This window comes from Xiphias gladius, chromosome 11 (genome assembly GCF_016859285.1).
Source record: "Xiphias gladius isolate SHS-SW01 ecotype Sanya breed wild chromosome 11, ASM1685928v1, whole genome shotgun sequence".
NCBI lineage: Eukaryota > Metazoa > Chordata > Actinopteri > Istiophoriformes > Xiphiidae > Xiphias > Xiphias gladius.
This window is the reverse complement of record NC_053410.1, coordinates 11899984-11922720: the sequence shown is the minus strand read 5'-3', so window position 1 is coordinate 11922720 and position 22737 is coordinate 11899984. Positions and strand designations below refer to the sequence as shown.

General features: G+C 43.7%; 1 protein-coding gene and 1 long non-coding RNA gene across 3 annotated transcripts in view; one reads left to right on the top strand and one right to left on the bottom strand.

The window, feature by feature from the left end:
• Positions 1-20903, bottom strand: part of LOC120796378 (cGMP-dependent protein kinase 1-like) — a 77070-nt gene extending 56167 nt beyond the window's left edge. Inside the window, exons 1-2 of one of the 2 annotated variants that reach the window (XM_040139168.1) lie at positions 20647-20903; positions 11270-11436 (exon numbers count right to left, since the gene is read on the bottom strand). In XM_040139168.1, coding sequence (XP_039995102.1) covers positions 11270-11436; positions 20647-20903 — 424 coding nt within the window. Of the gene's footprint in view, positions 1-11269; positions 11437-16783; positions 17344-20646 lie in introns of those variants that run through there. The other variant, XM_040139167.1, reaches the window with a different exon arrangement.
• LOC120796383 lies at positions 601-17647 on the top strand. Its single transcript, XR_005708376.1, has 4 exons — positions 601-713; positions 1018-1171; positions 11342-11447; positions 17435-17647. It is a non-coding gene; the product is annotated as an uncharacterized LOC120796383 (long non-coding RNA).
• Positions 20904-22737: the final 1834 nt, after the last annotated feature.

Here is a 22737-nt window from a genome sequence, read left to right as displayed (position 1 = left end):
GGGAATCCCTCCTTGTATAACTGCTGGCTTAAAGAATACAAGCAGCAGGGTGATGCATGGCTGGTGACGGCGAAAACAGGGACAGAGAGTGCCGGGGGTGGGGTCTGATTGAAAGACGTTGTATTTTGCCTTGTGGAATACAAATGTTCGTGCATTTTCAGACAGTGAGCGGTTAGCGCTGCGCCAGCCATCCGCCAATGCTGGGGCTCCGTATTTTGAATGGGGAGCAGCAGGGTGCATCTCTGCTGTCACAGCTAACAGCTAGATCCAATCCTACTGACAGACTTTACCATACACTACAGGCTGCTGCTGCCCACCTACTCTAATCACATCTCCACGTTGCTAAATAGAGCATGTTGTAGCTTTTAATATCGTAGCTAATATTAATAATATTAATTATTATGTTTGTTCTCTGCTTCTGGTTCGCGATACTCAAATATGACGAAAATCAGCTTCTGCATTGTTATCTTAAGTGTGGTTGCGAACTGCAGAGGAAAGTTACAAATCGTTCAACCGTCATCAGCTAAGATAGTAGGGCAAACATAGAAACAGTTTGATGCTTCTGCAGCTTCAGGAAATTTCACCATCTTACCAGTAGCTAATGCGGATGTCATGAGAAGTTACACCAAAATATTTCAACACTCAAGCGCGCAAGTGATCAGCCCTGCTACAGGACACTCTGGAAATCAGATTGATCATCCTGGCCGTGTCAGGTAATTTCCCTCAAAACTTCTTTCAGCTCTCGAATTTAGCACACAGGAGTAGATTCAAGAATCAAAACGTTTAGTTAAAAATCTCCCGACCGACTGGTGTAACACAACTTTCAGCTGTTGTGCGTCTCCTCAGTTAACCCTCGTTTTTTTTGTGTGTCTCGTCAAGAAACACTGCTGCCACCAGTCGTTTTAAACTGACAAGAGCAGACAGTTCTGTATATATGCACTGCTCTGCTGGTTGGATCCGAGTGCAAACCCGCTGACGTGAAACAGTTTTCATAAACTTATGCCATTTTTGTTACAGGAACTATAAAAGGAAAAGAAAAAAAGTGGGGAGAAGGCAACGGAACGGGGGTGAGAAATCTAAGAAGGCAGATGTAAAGAGAGGATAAGAGAAGGAGAGGGACAGCGGGTGAGAAAGACGCAGGAAGATGAGGATTGGACACCTGATGCTATAGGTAAAACTGCACAACATCACTCCTGACATTGGCATGGTGGAAAATTACACTGCAGTTTTGTACAAGTGGTTTATGAGACCTAAAGACACTTGTGCTTGTGTGACACTGTGCTTGTCAGCGGAATACAGAGGACAGCTGGTTTCACCCTTTTTACATCATTTTACCTTGGGGCCAGGGATTCGGCAAAGAACCTACTTTAGTACCTTATGTCTCCTTTCAGAGCCCTGCAGCCACACAGTGAAGGCTACTTTCATTCAGTGGGAGTAAAAGGACATGTTAGGTGAGACTTGACAGTTAAATTCCCTTGTCTAAAGCCATTCTCCTATCTGTTTTCATTAAAACATTAGACTAGGACTAGGTCATCAAACTCCGATTATGGCTCCTGTGTTGACAAGCTGATTGATAGCCTGAGCAGGGGGCAGTGAAAATGATCACTTTGTATTCACAGACCAAATCACAGTGTCGTAATTTGCAGGTAGTGTCCTTGCCATGTGCAAATACAGTAGCTTTTCTCTTATGCAGCCCAGACTTAATTAGACAGCCTCAACATCAGAATACAGATTAATATGGCATCTTAAACACTACAATAATGAGCCCGTCTCATTTCCACGGCCTACTCTCATTTCAGTAGCCAGCTGTATCGCCACAACCATAATCAGAGTCTGATGACTAGGAGAGTAGCAGAGCTGAAGCCAGTCCCATTATAATGTTTTAATGAAAACAGAGATAGGAGAGGGGCTCTAGACGAGGGAATTTAACCGTCGTGTCTTACCTAACATGTCATTTTACTCACACTCAATGAGTGTAGCCTTCGCTGTGTGGCTGAAAGGCTCTAAAAGTAGACATAGGGTACTTCAGTAGGTTCTAGCCGAATCCCTGTCAGGCTTTTTACAAGGAAATTTGGATTCACGGTCAGTCTTGTCAGAGTGTTGGGGACCAAAGATAATTACACAAACATACACATAAAGTATTGACATGCATAGAAGTACACATACACACAATAAGAGTTCATTCTGAGGGGGACATGAATTTCTGTACCAAATTTAATGGCAATTCATTCAATAGTTGTCCGTGGCGCTGGAGGAAAAGTCAGGGCAGCACAGAAATGTCATTTGGACACATCTTGCAGGGAACTACGAATTTACTATCCAAAATGTTGTGCCATCGACTTGGGCTTGAGATTTTTCACTGGATAAGTGTAAGACCTGCATGTGACACAAAAGGAAAAGTCAGGGGATCACAGACAATCGTTTTCGTCCTCTGGGCACCATGGATATCTATTACATCTTTCATGGTAATCCATCCAATAGTTGTTGAGATATTTCTGTCTAGACCAAAGTGGTGGATTGACAGGCACACATTGTACAATAGAGATGAGAATTCCCATGCTGGGGTTGAGAGTATTTGGCGGAGGCAATCAAAAGTCCAAAAAGAGATCAAAGAGGTGAATTTTAACTCAGGAGGCTGAATAAAAATGTCTGCAGTGAGAGAAGAGAAATTTAAAAGAGAACCTTATTTCAAAGTCCTGTAAACCTTGACTCTAGGGACACTGATTGACGAAACTGACCTTTCAAAGCTCACCGTATTCAGGTTTGTTAAAGTATGTAAGTTAACATAAAAAACCAAGAACAATGATCACGCTTCAAGACTGGACATCGTCACACTGTCCTCAGGCAACAGTGTTGTTTAGAGCCAGTGTGTACAACATTTTCCTTATTTCTGCAGCTTTCACGTGTGTGTTTGTGCTGTGCATATGCTAGTTTAGGGGTGATGGGAGGGATTTGTCCGTTACTGTAGCAGAGCAGATTGCTCAAGCTCTATCTTGTATTCTCATTCTGAAACTCAGCAAACAAAGAGCTAATCCAGTCATAGCAGACTCTCAGCATTACTCCAGGTCTAGGACCACCACCTCCCCACACACACACACACACACACACGCAAACACATAGCAGCAAGCACAGTACAGTTAATACATAACCAAGACAAAGCAAAGAATGAAGTTTCAAACGTTTGCATAATATTCAGCTCATATGATGTATGGGGGCTCTTTTTGTCTGTCTTTGCCTTTCTTTACTCCTCCTCCACTCCCCTTATTTCTCTTTCGCACGCACACACGCACAAACACACACACACACACACACACACACACACACACACACACTGCATTCCAGATGAGGAACTCTCAAAAGCAGGGTTGGCCACAAAGGGGATAAAGGCTCAGGGATCATTCACAAATTACTCATTAATTCTTGCTCAGAGGTTTCTTCATCATGCTCTGTGGAGTGAAAATGGGGATCAATTCTTATTCTAAGGTTCAGTGGGGGGGAAAAAACGAAAACAAAATCCATCTCACAATAACCGTGGAGAAGGAAAAGACAGTAAAAGGAAAGAAAGGCAGAGAGTAAGAGAAAAAGAGAAAAAAAACAATGAAAATAAGGTAAGCAACAGATAAGAGAGTAGAGGGAAAAAGAAGTGATGGGCAAGTGGAGAAAGATGGTGACAAGAGGACAGATTGGGGTCAAAGTCGGTAAAATGTGAGGAGGAGTGGTAGATGGAAACTTGCAAGGCTCTGGTCTCGTGTTAGGGCATTTTGAATTGAGACCTCGTACCAGTGTGTGCTTGTGTGTGTGAAACTGAGTGAATGACAGAGAGAGAAAGTGACAAAGGGAACAACTTAGAGGCAGCATGGGAAAATGAGAAGACACTTGCCAGAGAAAGAGTCTTTTCATTCGGTGCTCGGGGCAGATGCGGTGCGCTGCTCAGCGTAGGCGAGATTATTAGTCTGCAACGCATGCTAACACACCATTTACACATAAATGACACATTAGGTGTTAAGTTATATTTTTCTTAATAGAAGTATTTTAGATCATTAGGCTATTATATGTTAGCAAATGCTGGTGAATGTTTACACACCATCTTGAAAATCAATATGCCACCTGAATTGGATGTAGTGTATAGAAAACTATTCTCTGCTTTTACTTCTTTTCCCACATTTTCCGCTCTTTTCACTGCTTTTCATACGTAAAAAATCCATTCCTGATGTAGCGCTGATCTGTAGAGGCTTTGCATCTGGTTAAGTCACTGTTACAGTCTCAGCGTCATATGAGAAATCGAATCACAAGATGCCAGGAAGTAAAAATATTTTCTGCAGGCTCTTTCACAATAATCGATTTTCCATACCTGAATATCACATCAACAATGTCAACAGTCAAGTGAATGAAAAGAATCGCACACAGGCAAACACGCACTGTAGGCGCTGTATATAGATTTCCAAAGGTGCGAGTAAATTAATATATATCTCTTTGACATTTCAGCAGAGAGGAATGTCATTTCACACATATTACATTTAATAATGTGCAACTCTGTCAATCTAGTTTTTCCCCACTTTCTTCTAATACATTATGGGAGAGGGGTGGGTTCAGTGGCGACCACATGTAAGTGGACAGATACAGGGCTACAACCTGATCCTGTCAGATACTTTCGACGTGTGTGTGTGCGTGTGTGTGTGTGTTTGTGTGTGTGTTTGATAACTGGGGAGAGTGTTTAAATGTCATTCCAATTACAGATCCCTCACCTTTTCCGCAGATGACGCCATAATAAACCTCCATTGGGAGCCTCATTAGAGTTATCATGAGAGCCGATGGCTTTGAAGAGGGCCAGTTATGAGTCAGTCTTGTGGTAATAATGGTATTGCATGCCATGTTACATCAGTGAGTACACACACACACTCGAGTTTAGTCCAGAGTAGTTGAAATTGAGCTCTCCGAGATGCCTTTTCAGCAGGCGAGGTGAGGGCTCATTATTAACATACAAATGGCTGCTGTCAAGATACAATAAGCAGCAGTTCTTGCATCGAATGTTGGCTACATGCTGTATTCTCTGGGGCCAATCAAACCAAAATCTCTGGGTCTCAACATTTTACTAGAGCCTTTTTCCCAAGATGCTACTTTGACGGCAACAGCAGCAACAGTTTTAGGTCTGCATTAGTTAAGTTGCCAGGCAACAATGTAGCGCAGTGGGTTGGTGCACTCAAATTTCTGTAACCCAATGCATTCTCTATTTTCGTATCACCTTATTAATATGCGAATATATCACAATAATTACAAAGATCAGTCGATAATGTATTAACAGCAGTAGCTGCAGTAGTTGCATGGATAACTAGGTAGGCGTGGTAGTAATAGAAGCAGTGGTAATACAAGATAGCGCTTGAAATTTGCTTTACATATCGTGTCCTTTCACACCTGTGACACTGAGTCACACTCAGGTGCCCCTTTCGATTGCATCTCTAAGCTCTGCTAAAAATGAGAGAGGAGCCCATCTCCCGTTGCTCTGCCTCATTGGCCAGTAAGCACAGAGAGCATCTCTCTGAAGACTCCAGCTTACAGCACAGTGAGAGGATGAGTCCTTTAAACCGTAAAGGCTGTCAGAATCTCGGATAGAGACATTCATTCATTTTGTCTCTCAGAGATCATTTAGGAAACTGGCCAGCTCGGTACTTGGTCAGCTGGTAGTCCGGTTGGTTGGTTCTTTGGCCAGCGGATTGTTTCGGCTAACAATCATCTTGGGGGAACCAATGCATTTCATACCACGGCTGAGGGTTCCCTAATAAGTATTAAAACAAAGAAAACAGTGACTGCTGAGTAGCTCTGAAGATCTGCTTTCATGTCAGGTTTTAATAACCCAGCCTGTAAGGTAGAGTACAAGGTGACAGAGAGGTGATAAGGTGCTAGTAGAAGCTAAAGGGGATTATCACAGGATAAAATATGCCATTAAATTAAATGTAAACAGACACCTGTGACTCTCATTTTCCAGTGTTGTTTATATTTGATTAGAGATACAGGCAAACAGATCAGTGTTTGATGCTTACACGCGCAATCGTGTCCATCAAGCATCTTGAGTGTCGTATCATAAGGAGAAAAAAACCATCACATTATTCCCCTCAAAGAGAAAAACTAGTGTTGAGCCACGGTGGGTAAACATTGATATTCATTGTTATTCAGAAGTATATCTCAGTAAAAGCAGCAGGAAAAGGAAAATGACTGTCAGGAGTGGTTCAACACAGCACATTGTTCATTTCTGTGATGTTCAGACATTAAAGGATGTCATGTAAGCCTCACTTAAACTTCAAGTCCTCTCGGAGAAATCTGTCAGAATATTATATTTGCCTTGCCTAACAGCTGGTCATATAAAATAATTGGGACTCACTCCAATTTGTGTTGAGAAAATGTCAAATCCCAGGTGTATTCTGAAATCCCCTGAATACCTCCACCTGAATAAAATGGTCTATAGTGCATCAGCGTTTGCACCGAAAATGGTAGCCTGTCATAGAAACTGTCAATGTAGGGTGAGCACTTGGGGTTTGGAGCTGACTCATACTTTAACATTACCACCGTCTCTCTTTACTTTCCTCACTCCTCTTTAATTCCTGTACAATCTGTAAAATGTATAAAACATATAGTAGGGCAGACAGCTAGATCTCCCTAAAATATATCAAATATATATATACATTTTTTTTAATTTTCTTTGAATGCATTTCTTTCTCATACAAGGTGAAAGATGCAAGGCAAAGTAAGAATCATAAGTGAATATTAGAATATAAATGCAAAGCCGGGAGCGAGACACATAACGCATCCCGTTACTGTGATAAATGTGTCGAACAGAAGAAAGCTCTTCTGTTAAGCTATTTTATCCTAACTGTAGTAAGCTGTAGACAGAGAAACACAGCGCTAATTTTAACCCTTATATCAACGACACCAAACCATTAAACTTAACCCTTTGAGGGTTCATATCCAAACATAAGTAGAGCTGAAACAATTAGTCAAAAAGTCAGTCAATCAATAGAAAAATAATCTGCAACAAATTTTTTTACTCGATAATCAATTGAACAGTGTTTTTAGTAGAAAAAATACCCGGAACTCTCTTCTCTCTTGATTGCAGGAAACTGTGAAGGGCATTTTTTCACTATTTTCGTACACTCTGTGGACCAAACGATCAATCAAATAATTGAGAAAAGAAATGGCAGATTAATCAATAATATGAAATGTTACTGGCAGCCCTAAACATAAACGTGTTTAAAATTACATGTAAAGCTAACCTTCAGATTGGTCTGGTCAGTCACTTCCCATAGCTCATGTGCAATCGTAAGTTAAACTTCAAATATGAGTTCATTTTTGTTAACAACACAAAACCATTTACCGTGAGTCATTTTTAAAATTCCCCAGCTGACAGGTGCAACGGCCGCCATTTTTCCTGCAAATCAGACTAAACCGAACACAAGCTCATCATAGGCCCAGGCCCAGTATATGTGTTCATGCCATCCAAACTAATAATCAAATCTCTATTCTCAAAGTAAAGGACCAGGCTTTGTTACACCTTTTAACAAGCTTACTCTTTACATCATCAACATTCATGTTCATAAAGTATTGGTAGAACCTATTTGTAGTATTATACAAAGTTTGATTAGATTAAGTTGAATGGTGATTATGAAAGAATTGCGGGGGTTTTACTGTCAGCGAAGTATTTGATAGTAATTGGATGTGATTATGCTAGCTATTATCATCATTAGCCACCTGTACGGGTCTTCGCGGACGACACAGCTAATCAAAAACCTATCTCGTCTCCATGGAAACGTAAGATTTTGGCTCAGTTGCAATCGGTACTTTAAAGAGACCTGAGTTCAGTTACAGCCCAGTGGATGTGACCAAAACACAACAAACATTCATTACGGCAGCTATGGCCAAGTTGGCGAGCTCATCATATTGGCAAGCTAGTGCCAGGATCCATTCTGTTTTTCTATAGCTCCTGGTTTGTCTGATCTCTAATTATCAGGTGCACTGGCAAAAAAAAAAAAGAAAAACCCTAACTACTCTGAGGCTGTTTAAAAAGGGAGGCTATGATACTCTCCAGAATGTCAGTCTAGTCTCTCACTGGGGGAAAACGTGTTATTCATATTCTCTCATCTTTAAAAAAAAACAAACATTTAAAGTGAGAGTAATGATGTAACACGCCATGTGTATTGTTATTATTACTGTTATTATTGCAATTGGTGTAGTTTACATGTGTTTAATATGGCTAAATGATGTATGATAAACGATGTCAGCTCCATGGCAACATGTTAATGATTAGCCTGCGGAGCCTCAATAAGAAATGACACTTATGCCTGAGCTGTGAACATGTCATTTGCTAGGAAAATTATGTACAGTGTTGGGCTGAGGACGCTGTGTGTTCGACATGGCACAGTCAGAAATCCTGTCAGCGTAGATTTAAAACTCACTGACTGTGATGGGCTTTCACAGACCTTGGCACAAAGTCTCTGCCCCTTGGGCATGTGCCTTTTTAAAATTTGTTTTTTATGCAAAGCAAGCCAAGGCCAGAGACAGTTAGGATGAAATACTGCCGGCATGGGACACACTGGGACATGAGAGAGAGCGAAACAAAAGGGAAATGAACAGAGGGTGGAATAGACAGGGTTAGATGATGTTCACTGAAGATAAATATGTTAAGCCTACCCTAAGGATTTGAAAAGGGAAAACAATTAACCAAACATTTGATATGAGTGGCTTATGACAAATGTTGAGTTTAAGCCCCATCTCCAATTACTATACACTTCAGTTCTTTCCTCCATCACTGTCAGAGAGGAAATCACAAAGCCCCTCAACAATTATTTTTCTTACAGATTTGTATCTTTTGTTTCTCTTTTTCTGTTGCGCTCAAGAGGAGCCTATTCATCATGTCATTGTGACCTAGCATGACGAGTCACCTCTGGTACAATCGTCTTCTCACAGCCTTCGTCACAGGAAGAGATTAAAATCTACCCACTACCTAAAGTAACGGGTGACGAGTGTTCAGTAAAAGACAACAGATTTTTAGACTCGGTTTGGCATCTGGAGGTTCATGTCCTCTCTGTGAAAATAGCACTTGTTTATTTTTCCTTTTTTCATTCACAACTCTTGGATTCTAACAGGACACGGTGGTCCAATTATCAAGGACGTTGGCTTCTAATTTCTTTCATTGTTTGTCGGTGAATTACAGATACAATCAACAGCGCTCAATACTTCCCCAAATTCCAAAATTTCACCTCAGGTCACTGTTGTACCGTCATAGCTATGTTTTGCATTTCATTTGCATCGCGGCAGTTACATGTTAGCCTCTTTACATACAGTATCTGACTTCTCTCTGGAGTCTACAGATAAGGGCAACAAGTGACGTCCTTCCTGCAATAGGGATGTGAACAGTGGTGGAAGAAGTACCCAGATCCTTTACTTCAGTAAAAGTACAAATACCACCATGTAAAAATACTCCATTACAGGTGAAAGTGCTGCATTTAAAAGTACAGAGGTATTATGAGCAAAATCTACTTACATCTGCAGGAAAATGGCACCTCTGACTGTTATATTACACTAAGTAGCATTTTACTGTTGCATCATGGGAGCGCATAAGTGCGGGTACTGGGACAAGAACGTAAGAGTCTTGTACAGCTGAGGCTGATGGGAATGGGAATTAGCTTAGCGGGTATTTGATCATTAAGTCAGTAGGATTCATCCTCTGCACACCATGAATGTTTCTACACAATTTTTTGGAGCGCCATTCAGTATTTGTTGAAATGTTTCTGTCTGGACCGAAGTGGTGGAGTGACCGGCACGGCCATCCCTAGAGCCACGTGGCCAGCGAGACTAAAAAAGTTCAGTCTTTCATTGACTTTCATTGATCTAGGGATGCATCTATACCTCGTTTTGATTATACTTGAAATGATTATACTTGTGTATTTTTTCTAGGATGGCAGCATTCCTTTCAATCACAGTTGACAAAACTATGCTGGTGTGCTGAACAGTACAACTGAGTCACCTCCGTAATACAATAACCCTTAAAGTCGCAGTTCTTAGAAGGTTTTTGAATTCAGACCCAGCGACTCACTAAAGACCAGATGAAGACAGAAAGCAGACATAACATTTTTGCTTGCAGCCAAAAAGAGACACTGGCTGTCTCTGGAGTCCTTTAAGATATGACAAATTCTACCTGCATCTGCTTGAAGAAAGCCAAGCGGTTTATGTATTTATAGAGTCATAGATTTGTGTTTCAATTAAACTAAAAAAAAAGTCTCTCTTAGTTTAATGAAACTGCTGTCTCATTATTTTAGGTGTACTTTACCACAGATCTGTTCTGAACAATATTTGGCTTAATGGGGAATCCAGGAAATGTCTTGCCAACCCAATAATCAAAGTGACAAGCCAAAATGAACCAATAGGAGCAACAATCAATATCAGCATTCTTCCTAGTAAAATATTAACCTTTAAATGCCACTGTCTACATATCAACCAACAAATTTTAAGAGTATTGCCTCTCAGTTTCATTATTCTGTAGGTCAAAGTCAAGTTATAAAGGTTTTAGAGACAAAGCAAGCCATAACTGTAATTCATACTTTCTATATTTCTAAATTTTAATCTGTATTATGTCTGTGAATGTCCGAGTTCGCCTCTATAAAATGATCAGTTATGTTGTGTGGGCAATGACTGAGGCCATTTTCCCTGAGGTCAAAACTATTGTCAAGGACGATGGCCCACTGAACATTTTATTCCAGTATCTCTCGTCACAAATCATGTAGCAAGAATTCCCTTTTAAAAAAAAAACCCCATCAGCGCCAAAGTGGACATTGTGCTGTTATTACTGTCATCAGAGCTCTCACACTCCTTCACATAAAAAACAAAAAAAATACATAAATAAATAAAAAACACATGCTGGAACAATACTGCTAAAATGAAGGAAACATAGAGGATGCAGAAGGCACACCATATCATACAAAATAAAATCACTGGGACATGACTGATTCATACAGCACCACAAAGTGTTGTGGTTTTGAGTTTTGGTTCATCGCCCTGCAGAAATCCATCAATAATGCCCTTTTATTTCCTTTTCAACATTGTCATGACAAGGTTTTAAAGGTCTCCAGACACAGCTCTGCGGATCCAGTTAAATCTCTTAAAAAGAGTAATTATATACCTCTTATTGGACTTATTCTTCTCTTTCTACCAACAGATTTTTTTGAATTGATTTGGGCTTCCACAGGATAAACATTTTACCTCTGTGCATGTGTGCTTTTACCTTCCATGACGTAGACCAGTGAGCCCACATCGCCCTCCTTAATAATGCAGCTGTCCTTTCCATACTCCACAGGGTACATGCAGTCCACGATCTCCTGGATCTGCGAGAGCTCCAGGTTTTTCATGAAGTCATTGTCCAAGATGGCTTCCTTGATCAAATCCTTGGACCTACAGACAAGGTGAGACAAAATGAGACCATTATTGTACGAGCACACACCCGTAGAGACACGAACTCATATGCCATTGGTGTTCCCTTTTTTGCGGAAAAACGTAACGGGAGAATAGGAAAGAGACATTACAGTACAAGAGTCTGAATGTATCACAGACACTGTAAAATCCAGTGAAGGAGGTTGACTTGTTCAGCATGCAGGGATGTTGCTTATTTCTAAAGCAATTAAAGTGTCATTCAAACGGCACAGTAGCTTTTCAAAAAATATATCCTCATTTCAAAGACGTCAAGGTGAAACCTTTTTATTCCCTCCAAATGCTGGAGCAACTCAATAAATGGCAAAATCCATGCCTAATGGAAGCAGATTGTTTCCATTCAGGGGTGCACTTCTGAAAGCCAAATTGGCCTTGAGACTGTGGAGTCATTAGGGCATTCCACAGCTAAGTATTTCTTGCAATGACTACGTAAGCCGGGGAGCGAATGCAATTAACTGTAAAGGCTTATGTCCGGTTGTCAAGGTGCAGCTCCGCGTGCAGGTGGACTAAAAGGAAAAGCAGGGCAAATGAAATTAGACGACATAGTGGACATTCTGTTATTTTATCATTTAAATCAAGAAGGGCACATTAGATGAAATTGATGTGCCACCGGGGGAGGAGAGACATTTGTTCACGAAAGGCGTCCATGTAGCGACAACAGGTGGACGCAGGCCAGATGCCGTGAGGTTTGAAACCGTCATAGCGAGCGTCAGTGTCGACATGTCAAGAGATGGGAGAGAAGTATGAGGCGGACCAGATCCTGAACAGTGAGTCAAGATCACTCATTCGCCGAAGCAAGTCATCACCAGAGCCTGAGTTGCTCAGCTGAGTGTTGCGTGGCCGGTTTTGACGGAGTGTCAGCTGGATGAATGAGGTTAATAATATGTATCAAGGTTAATCCATCAAGTAGTCCCCTCCTACTGAGACGGGAAGCGTATATAACCTAATTCATAAAAAGACAGAAAGCACTCAGTCTCCTGCAAGTAGGATTCAAAAGGCACAGTCGAACTCGCCTCGTGCCTTTTTGGGAAACTTCTAGGTGCATCGTTGATGCTGATCACCTGAGGAGTCTACTGTAGCTAAAGGGGCAAATGACCTTGAAGGCATTTTAATGAAGCACTGCTCCCACTACACACTGGCTTCTCTGCCCTGCTGCCAGCCTTCAGCAAAGTCCTACAAAAACCACACAGCTACGAAAACAAAACTTCAGTGTCTGCCATGATACAATATCAGCAATGCCCAGGTTTTTTTTTTTTTTTTTAATTTATATGCTTAGCACTCTGCCCATGACTATCTTTTTACAAGTACTACAAACTCCTCTGCAAATTTATGTGCATGTGAGGTTTTTATGGTCAATGTCTTAATTCTCTTCAAGGACTTACTTTGATCTTCTAAGGTCACATGAATGTCTCTCCATTAAATCTTGAGAAACTTTATCATATATATATAGCGCATAAAATACAAAATTCAACCCTGGCCATCAACTGTATGATTAGTTTTGGTTTGAAGCTCAAATAGCTCGCTGAGATATCAGTTATTCATAATGTGTGTTTTGCATTGAACATTCTGATCATTTTTCAATTAGAGTTTCAAGACCTGTGGATCCCCAGACAGCTCTGTTTTTATTCGGACAGCAGAGATACTGGTGGATAAAAGTGAGGAAATGAATTAGTTAAAGCCAACATTGGGTAGTTGACACAATATATTCCAAAACACAGATTATTTACTTAAGTTTTTTAAATAAAGTACGAACAAGTGGAAACAAAGTATTGTCCTTCTTGATTTCTCAGGGATGTTTCTTACATTGCTATACTAGTCCTGGGTCAGAAATCTTGGTATATGTCATTTTCTGACCTGAAAGGCCACGTAGAAGCCAACTCAGATTGTCTCCCTGTGGCAGGCTCATTATCCCAGACCTCCCTGTCATTTGTGGACGTGCCTTTTTTAGAATGTATTTTGGGGAAATTTTCCTTTGTTTTACAATTTACAGGTTTAGAGAAAACACAAAAGGGACAGTAGGGTTTCAAGCATTCAAAGTCTCAGCATTTTAAGTGATGTGAACCTGGGACCAGTGCAGTTGCTGTTCCAACAGAGAAAGCAGGATGATCCAAAGGTTATTAGATATTTTTTTATCTGCCCTTGAGAGTCAGAACTAGCTACTGCTGTGAGCTGAGAGGGGAAGGTTGAGGTGTTGCACCTATTTTCCAATCAGTTTTTCAATCTATGTTCAGATGTGCACAGTGCTTCCCAAACCCCCAGCAGGAGGAGAAGATTGTTTGGGTTTCATCTTGACAGCTCTCATTAGATTTTAGGGAGTGAACCTTAATAAAGGTTGTTAAGTTTTTCTGTTGTTTTTTTTTTTTTTTTTTTGGACTGTGATAATCCTTATGACTGTTGCTGAGTTAGTGGTATGAAAGAGGTTTATCTATGACTCTGCATATAATTAAGTGAACTAACAGGAACAAACTGGAATCCCATTATTTTCCCAAAGCTGACCTCCAGTCCTCTGGAAATGTGCCTCATTGGCCCTATTTCTGCTGCATTTACACCCAGGAGATTTCTGGCCTTTTCAACCCTCACTCGGGACCCCCCAACTTGAGCCTCCGATGGCAAGATTGACCAGCGTCCTCCAACCAGACCCTTATAAAAACATCTGCCTCCCTTTCCTTTGTGAGGATGATGTATTTACTTTCATCCACTAGTGAAGTTTGGGGCTGAGCAAGTTCAGCCTTCCTTAAAAGGAGAAAATATGCTCTTTTAGGAGGAAAAAAGAAAGGGGTGGCAGAAAAGTGGGAGAGGCTAACAGAAAAAAAAAACAGGCCGTCAGAGGGAAAAGGATGGATAGAGTTTGAGTAAGGAACGCTCTATGGGCCTTGTAAAGAAGATTAAGTGGCTGCGAATGAAAGAAAAATATAAACATTTAGCCAAATCCAACAGGCATTATCGCTACACTTCAATAACCAAAGCAAAAATGAAAAAAGGAATGGAGCTGTTTTCATCCCATGAGGGCACTTATGTATTTTATAAAAAAGAAAAAAAGAAAACCTCTCTGTTCTCCATTGAGCAATAATAAAAACTGAGATAGAAGAGTCACACACAAAAAATAAGTAGGATTCAAATTAATTGCTCCATATCCAGAGAAAATCATAAAACTTCTGCAAGTTGCATAGGCAAACAAACTGAATAATGATCATAATGCTGAACTAATAAGATTATAATAATAATATATTAATAACGGTCCCAACACGTTCAAGTCATCTGCAAACAAGTGTCTGTCTGCCTTTCAGTCATATTTTTTTTTTATGCACATTGTTGTATGTGCAAGCTCATTAAAGCAGCGATGCTGCACAAAATGTCATTGTCTCTCCGATGGAGCGCGTGAACAGGTGTGACGGAAGCTCTGCGGAAAACGGGAGCTGTAGCTGAGAGGCTTTAAAAGAAGTTCAAACAACCTCTTGGTTGTCATTTTCAGTTCCATCATGAAATTTCCTTTCAGTTTCCCCGTGAGGGTTATCATCAGAAATCATGCAAATTCAAAGCCGCTGTCAGCTCTCAGACTACCCTTTTCCCATCATAACTGACAAATGATTTCACCGGAACTCTTCAGTGGCAGAGAGATCAGACTCTCTGTGGCGAAAGTCCCGAAATACAGGACAAACTGCAGGACAGTCCACGACTTTTTCGAAGAGTTGATATTTTCCTGCCAAGGTGTCACTGAAAGCCTCTTTGGGAGATGGAATGGAAATACACATACACATTAAAAGGTTTAGAAAGAGGAGGATTATCATAATGAAACGGTCACTCTGTTGTGTTGTCCTCATCTGCCATTCCAAAACCAGCGTTCCAGGATCTCACGTTCATCTACAACCGTGGCACAAGGAAAACCAACAAACACACAGGGAACGAGCCTGTTCTCTGTGTGTTTTCCAACACTCTGGGCTGGCGGGTATTACAAAGACTAATGGGCCTGTTCCTGCTCAGATAAATAAACCCCTTCATTTTTGAATCTGCTTTGATTAAATCCTCAGAGCTTTGTTTGTTTGCACGTCAAAAGAATAGTGACATTCATATCTAACACGTCTGATCTATCGGCAAAGTCTAAAGGGATGGGGGGGGGTTTCAGCATTAAACACCAACATGAGAAAAAAAATGTTAAATTTAATACTATAAAGGATTTTAAAAGTAGATAAAATACCAGTCATTTAAATTTGAACACTCCGATTTTGCTGATAGTAAGTGACCAGTCAAATGACGCTCTATGCATTTCAAAGCTGGATTTAGTTTCGAATATGTATTGACTATATTCAGTATGTGCACTTTTCAATGCCCATGCAGAATGAAGAGCAGATATATTCTTCCTGTCCACCAGGGGGGTGAATGTATTGATTCATAGTAACACAACCTTTACCTCGAAACCCAACGGACAGCTGGATTATTTCACCACAGAGAGCTAGTATGATGCCAGTTTCATTTTGAGAACCAGACCTCATGTTGCAGGCCAAGTTGCACGGGATAAAGTTGTCTGTTTGAGAGTTTGAAGAGAGAGAGAGAGAGGGAGAGAGGGAAAGAGGGAGTAGCTCTAAAGAAATCGTAAGGTAAACATGCACAGAGAGCCTGTTAGGACTGCTCGTCACAGAATCACAGCTTGTATAAAATAGGCACCGGTACATTACACAGAGCTGCCACCACCAGCTCTGTAAACCTATAATTCCCTTTCACTGGATGAACTTTGATTTCTCTCTCGTGTTAGCCTGTGATGATCAGGCCGATTGATATTCAGCCTTGAATCGCCGGGCTTCTTACATTGTTATTGGAAACTGTCACCAATGGCAGTTTCCCTAGTTGAAGGCACCGTGTGTGTGTGTGTGTGTGTGTGTGTGTGTGTGTGTGTGTGTGTGTGTTTCTGTGTGTGTGTGTGTGTGTGTGTGTGTGTGTATTTGTGTGTGTGTGTGTGTATTTGTGTGTGTGTGTGTGTGTGTGTGTGTGTGTGTGTGTGTGTATTTGTGTGTGTGTGTGTGTGTGCGTGTGCGTGTGTGTGTGTCTTTGTGTGTGTGTGTGTGTGTGTGTGTGTGTGTGTGTGTGTGTGTGTGTGTGTGTGCGTGCGTGTGTGTGTGTGTATAAGAGAGCACCACTTCATCCATGTGTGCTACAGGTGCCGTACCTGCTGCTCCACACGTAACATTACGCACAGAGAATCAGAAAGGTGACAAAGGGTGAATGAGCTCACACTAGAGCGCAACAGCCAATGCAACAAGAGTCTAATTGTCGTTATTAAGAGTGAACACGATGCGGTTATGATGTGGACACCTACTGTGGGCTTTTGGGGTAGAACGGTAGGGTTACATGGCTGAGATCCTGGATGTCGAAGGCAGTGGGTTCGGCCGAAATCGCCTGCCTCTTCGTCCGCTGCTGCTCGTTCAGCTCATTCTGCTTGTGGACCTGCTGGGTTGCCGGTTTGATGACGGAGCGGTATTTGTCCAGCTCATTCTGCAGCCTCTGGATGAGCTCGTCCTTCTGGTCGAGCTCCAGCTCCAGCTCGTCGATGAGCGCGTCCCTCTGGCGCAGCTCCTCGATCTTCTCCTGTAGCGCGTACTGGAGGTCGCGCAAGGTGCCCATGTCAGTTCGGCGGCGACACTGGCGACTTCCCGGCAAGTTTATCGAAAGGTTGGCGGTCGAGTCTCTATCCTCTCTCCTCTGCCACGCTGCTCGCAAACTTTATCCGGCATGAACGGCTTCGGAGGACGCAGCCCCCGTCTCTCCCGAGGGGGGGTTCCTCGCCGCGGTCCGTCGCGAGCGGATGTTGGGAATTTAAACGAAGGTATGTTCGGTGGTTGCCGCGAACGTGAGCCCATGAAGCGTCTCAGCCAGTCACTTAAAGTTTGCCCTCTCTCCCTCCCTCCCTCTCTCTCTCTCTCTCTCTCTCTTCCTCTCCCTCGCTCCCCTCCCCTCGGCGGTGTGACAGCGGAGGACCGTCCTCCCCGAGTGCGTCAGGCTGCGACCCGGAGAGAGCGCATGGCGAGAAGGGCGCCTGCAGGAATCTGTGGCACAGTGCAGTCTGCCGCTCCAGAGAGAGAGAGAGAGAGAGCCGCGCTCGTCTCGCATGAATAATGGACTCAGTGAGAGAGCCATTGCTCGGAGAACCATGTCATCATGCCTCAGTGGTTCGCCCTGAGGCTGCCGAGTTACAAATAGATGAGCACCGGAGCCTTAATGGAGGTTGAAGGTGATTGAAACTTAATGAACCTCGATGTAAAAATAAACAACACGGTTTTTGTTTTGTTTTTTGTTTTTAATCTATTGGGGGAAGAGGCTCTGCTGCTTATATTGCGTCGGGCTGCTTGTTTATTTTGTCAACGTGGACAAAAGTGCAGATTTGAGAGAATATCTGAGTCTGTAAGTGTGGAATCCAGTGCTATATCTGAATCCGAATGATGCTTTGGCGGGAACATGATGCCTGATGAAGTGGCAAGGACTGAACCCACTTTCACCAAGTCCAAGTGTCCAGCAACTATTCATTTTGTGACAGGCTAAAAAAAAAAAAAAAAGCTGGAGCCAGTAAAGGGGCTAAAAGCAAACAAATGATAATCTTACAGATCGTGAAACAGAAGCAGCAGACATGAAAAAAAATCTCCACAGCAGCTCCACATTCCTCATCTCATCTCGCGTCGTGTGGACTCTGAGCGCCGCTGGTGTCCGTCCGCATTATCCCAGTGAGTCATCCGGAGCTCGGCGGACAGCGTCGGGCCTCACGGGCCCCGGACCAACTCAGCGGAGCGTTAAAATGCCAAGGACCGTCTTGACAGGATGAGGAGTTACTGAGGCTTGGGACAGCAGCGGCTGCGCGGGCTGGCGGCGGGGACGAAGGCCGATGAACGAGATTGACTTCGGCTGGAAGGATAAGTGGTTTTTACGGTGCGGTGGTAAAAGGCGCGTTCGTCTCCTGGCGAGCCGCAGGTAAACAAAGCCGGACCGAGGCCGTGAGCCCGATAAAGGATCACAGCCGCCCTCTGGTGGCGGGTTACAGGATCGGCCCAGGCAAACGCCGACAAGGTGGCATGGCTCTGCTCTGCGGGCAAACACTGCACGGTCCCAGCGCTGTTGTGTGAGATTGCATTCAATGGAGCGTCTAAGCAACGTGTTCAGGAAAGAAGTTGTTCAAACTTTGTGTAGAGAACAATTATTTCTACGACCGCCAGGGCTGGTGTGTACTGCAAGGCCCATGGGCAGTGAGTGAAAGTGCTCCGATGTGGCAAAGCCGAAATGAAGACGAACAGGACAAATGCGCAAATCAGCAGCTTGGCGCAAACGCTTTTTCGGCGACATTGTGAAACTTTCAACGAGATAAATCAAGTGTGGGGAACACCCGTCGGACAAAAACAGCAGTTTATCCGTTTACTCCACCAAAACCTACATTTGTTCCTAGAACCTTTGTTTGTTTTTTTTCTTGTGCTGCTCTGTAAATTCAAGCCCCGGAAATATCTAGCGGAGCCGAGGCCCGCGAGCGTCTCTCCCGTGAGCTCCTTTAACAACCGTCCCGTTTTCTTTTCTTTCTTATGTTCGTGGGCAGGGGCGCGCGGCCCAGAGCTCGAGAAGCAGCGGAGTTGACCTCGTAACAGGAAACTGCAGGTGCCCGGAGACTTCAGGCCCCCTCCAGTCCGATGTTGCACTTGCGCCCCCACCACATCCCCCCCATCGCCCCGTTGCCCTTCAGAGCACCTCTGCGCTTTAAGTTTCACCCCTCTAACCCTCCGGCTCAGCCCTTTTTCCCTGCGCGGATCAATAGAAATAGGATCCGTCGATCCATGCCGCGGTAATCCGATGAACGGGGCGGGCCGCCGCCGGCTGGTGCCACGTCCTGACCCTAATGGTGGGGGCGGAAAGGGGGGTCACAGAGCAGGCGGGCACGGCGGCGCAAGTGGACGCCTTCCGCCAGACACCCGTGTCCATTGAGAGCAGTCGCGTCATTTTCGCAAACGCAAGCAGGTTTACTTCCGTGCGGAGTGTGAGGCCCCCGTTAGCCCGTGTGTGTCCACCGAAGGCCCATTCAAGCTCTCACTGGGCCCCATCACGCACAATTTGCCCATTTTCACTACGAAGCCTGGTCCTATAGAAAGGCTGACAATAGATGGTTAGTATACTTGCTTATCTTCGCCTGGGATATAGTTTGTTAGTCATTCATTCTCAGTGAACCCGGGTCACTCGTGACCTCCAAACCTCGTTCTCGGGTGTTTTCTTTCCGTCCCTCTTGCCTCACGACCTCGGACTTTGGGGATCATCAGTTTATTGACTGCAAATAAGGTCTTGCGGTCTATTGCTGCAAACGAAGACTGGAACTTGTCTACGCATCGCGATTTTACAAAAAAAAGTGAACCCCATTGTCTGTTGCGTGAATTGAGTCAACAGCGTGATTTTTGCTTGTGTGTGTGTAACATCAATATGACAAGTACTTAATGCTGATGGGATTCTGATCATTAAAATGGAGATGAGAGAAATACCAAAGTTCAAATTCAAATACAGGTCGAACGTGAGACCCTCAAACTCAGTGCCGCGAGGCTAAAAGGAGGAGCACCTAAAGGTGATAAGGGAAGCATATGGTCAAACAAAGCGTTTTCTAATGGAGTATTAAATATCCTCAGCCATGCACTTCGGGTCCTCAGCGTCCAGCTACTAAAAGCCAATAATGCATCGCACTTCCTCCCGCCTGCGTCCCCGGAGACGGCCATGATGGATCTGATCAATTAGGAGCTCTTTCTGAAGCTCGCCTTTGAGCTGCGTCATCGGCCCCGAGAATGAAAGTGCTCGTCCATTCATGGCAAACATCTGCATCTTCCAGGTAGCCAAAAAGACAAAAAAAAAAAAAAAGGAAAGAGAGAAAGAGAGAAAGAGAGAGAAAGAAAAGGTAGAAAACAGGCAGAAGAAGCTGTGCGGAGATGGGACACAAAAGTGCCAAAAGAAGTGTGTTTGACAGTATCAGCACTTGCACATCAATCTTAAGTCACACTGCTGTTAAAGAGAGAGTTGTGCCTCCTACAGTAATAACGATTCACAGCTTTCATGGCAAACATTTGTGATTCTGGTAGTGAGAAGAAAAACACTCAGAAAGAGATTTTAAGACGGGACGCCAAGCTTCCACATGGGCGCACTAGCACCAAACGCCTGCTGAGACAGTCTTACCAGTCGGACTTGGCATATTTCCGAAACGTCTGCCTCGACAGGTCCTGGTGCGTCTGAGGCTCCGCGGAGATGCCCTGCGCCCTGCGGGTCCTCGGTCCAATAAGTTGGGCGCTGGGCAGGACAGACTGACATTTGTGCAGTTTTCGCTTAAGTTCATGAATCTCGTCCTCCCGGTCCGCCAGCCGCCTCTCCAAGTCCCGTATCCGCTCCTCCTTTAGCAGCAGGATCTTGGCAAAGTCGTCCTCCAGGTCACTCATGTCGAAATCTGCGCCGAACTTTGCCGCGGTTCCCCGCGCCACGGACAAAAGCGGTTAACTCCCAGCGGCGGTCGCGCAGGCTGCGAGAACGGACACAGAGCCCCTGTGAATAGGCGCAGGACGGGGATGCTCCGAGAATCCGCGTCGGAGGAAGAGAGCCGAGCGCTGTTTACAGCCGGGGAGCGGACGACTGATGGAGCTGCGCTACGCTACGGTCCACCGAGCCTCCGGGGAGCTGCTGATGATCCTTCATTGAGAAGCCAATTACAGCAGCTCTCCCTCTCCGAGGACGCAGGCAGGCCGTCAAACTGGGCGCAAGAGGGCCGGGACAACTCCTGCAGTTCACCGCCTATCGCACTGCAAACACGCCACGCAGGAAACGCGGCGCTGCTGCTGCTGCTGCTGCTGCTGCTGCTGCTCCTGCCGCTGCTGTCAAATATTTGTTTATCGTCTCTCTCTGCGCAACTCCGAGCCCCTCTTTGAGCGACAGAAGCTCAGTGTTAAACACCCAGATCACCTCCCCGACCTCACCTAGTGCAAAAATCAATTGGCCCGCACTCGCACTCGCCTCACAGGGCAGGGACTGGGCTATAGCTTGTTTGCAATGGAAACATGTTATATATGGAATAAGCACACATCAGCGAAGTGAAAGTAATCTCCCTATAAGGCAAATGGCCCTTTTATTGGCTTGAAGCGTGTCCACTGGTTGTTTTCAGTATTGTTATGGAGATTGATTTGGCTAATGTGAATGGTTTGTTTGTTTTTTTTGTTTTTTGGATGATCGTACTGTTTTCAAGAGAATAGTGGGGTTGATATAATCTCATCGGAGCTCAAGCAATTAAAAAAAAAAGTTTATTTACAAAGAACAACAACGCAGGATATGAATGTTGGACATCAAATCCAGACACATTTTTGAAAACAAAATAGTGTATAACATGAAATTAGAGATTAGAAATCTAGACTTTACTCAGAAACAAGTCTCGCGTGGATGAGTTATAGTGGCAGAAGATAAAAAGAGGCTGTTATTGTATGCATCCTACATTATCTAAAGTTAACTACAGGAGAGATTCTGTGTGTGTGTGTGTTTTCACTTACTGGTTAGAGTAAACAGTAATTACATACTCCGGCAAGGGTTGCTCATCACTTTCATCCTCAGTGTGCTGTGTGGACTGAAGAAAGTCGGGTGATAGATCATCACTTCTCTCGCTTTAGTATTAATCTCCAAACCCAGCTAGTCATTTCTATGCACCATTTTTCATTCTGCTGCCTAAATCTGTCTCAATTCAATGAATTCATTGAGAAAAAAAAGAGGAGGGGGGGGGGGGGAGCTCATGGGCGCTAGGGGGATGTTTCATTAAGATTCTGGTGTAAAAATAGAGTGAACAGATCTTCCCTTTTGCTTTGCTGTACTTCAACATATCTCACCCTTGCTTGGCTTCTTATTATTCCAACCACCTCTTACTGGGCTAGATATGAATGCGTGTTGCCGAGTTTTATTACGCATTATTTGACATTTCCTCTCCTTCTTGAATCTGCATCCCTCCAAATGCGTCTTGGAGGGGAATATTACCATAATAGCCGTTAAACCTGAAACCTGCGTCTCCCATGTGTGACTCGTGATAACCCGCTTAACTCTCGCCTGGCTTGATGGTTGCAGTCAGAGCCATCAGGTGCAGATTGCAGTAGTTCTCATCACGAGACGAGCTGCCTCTTTACTGCCGCTTCTCTCCGTGAGTGTGTTACACGTTTCGCAGCAAAAAATTGTGAGCAGCAAGGTGAATGCGACCAGCATTCAAAGAGAAGGTGAGGACCGGGGCTGTTCTGTTATCAATGT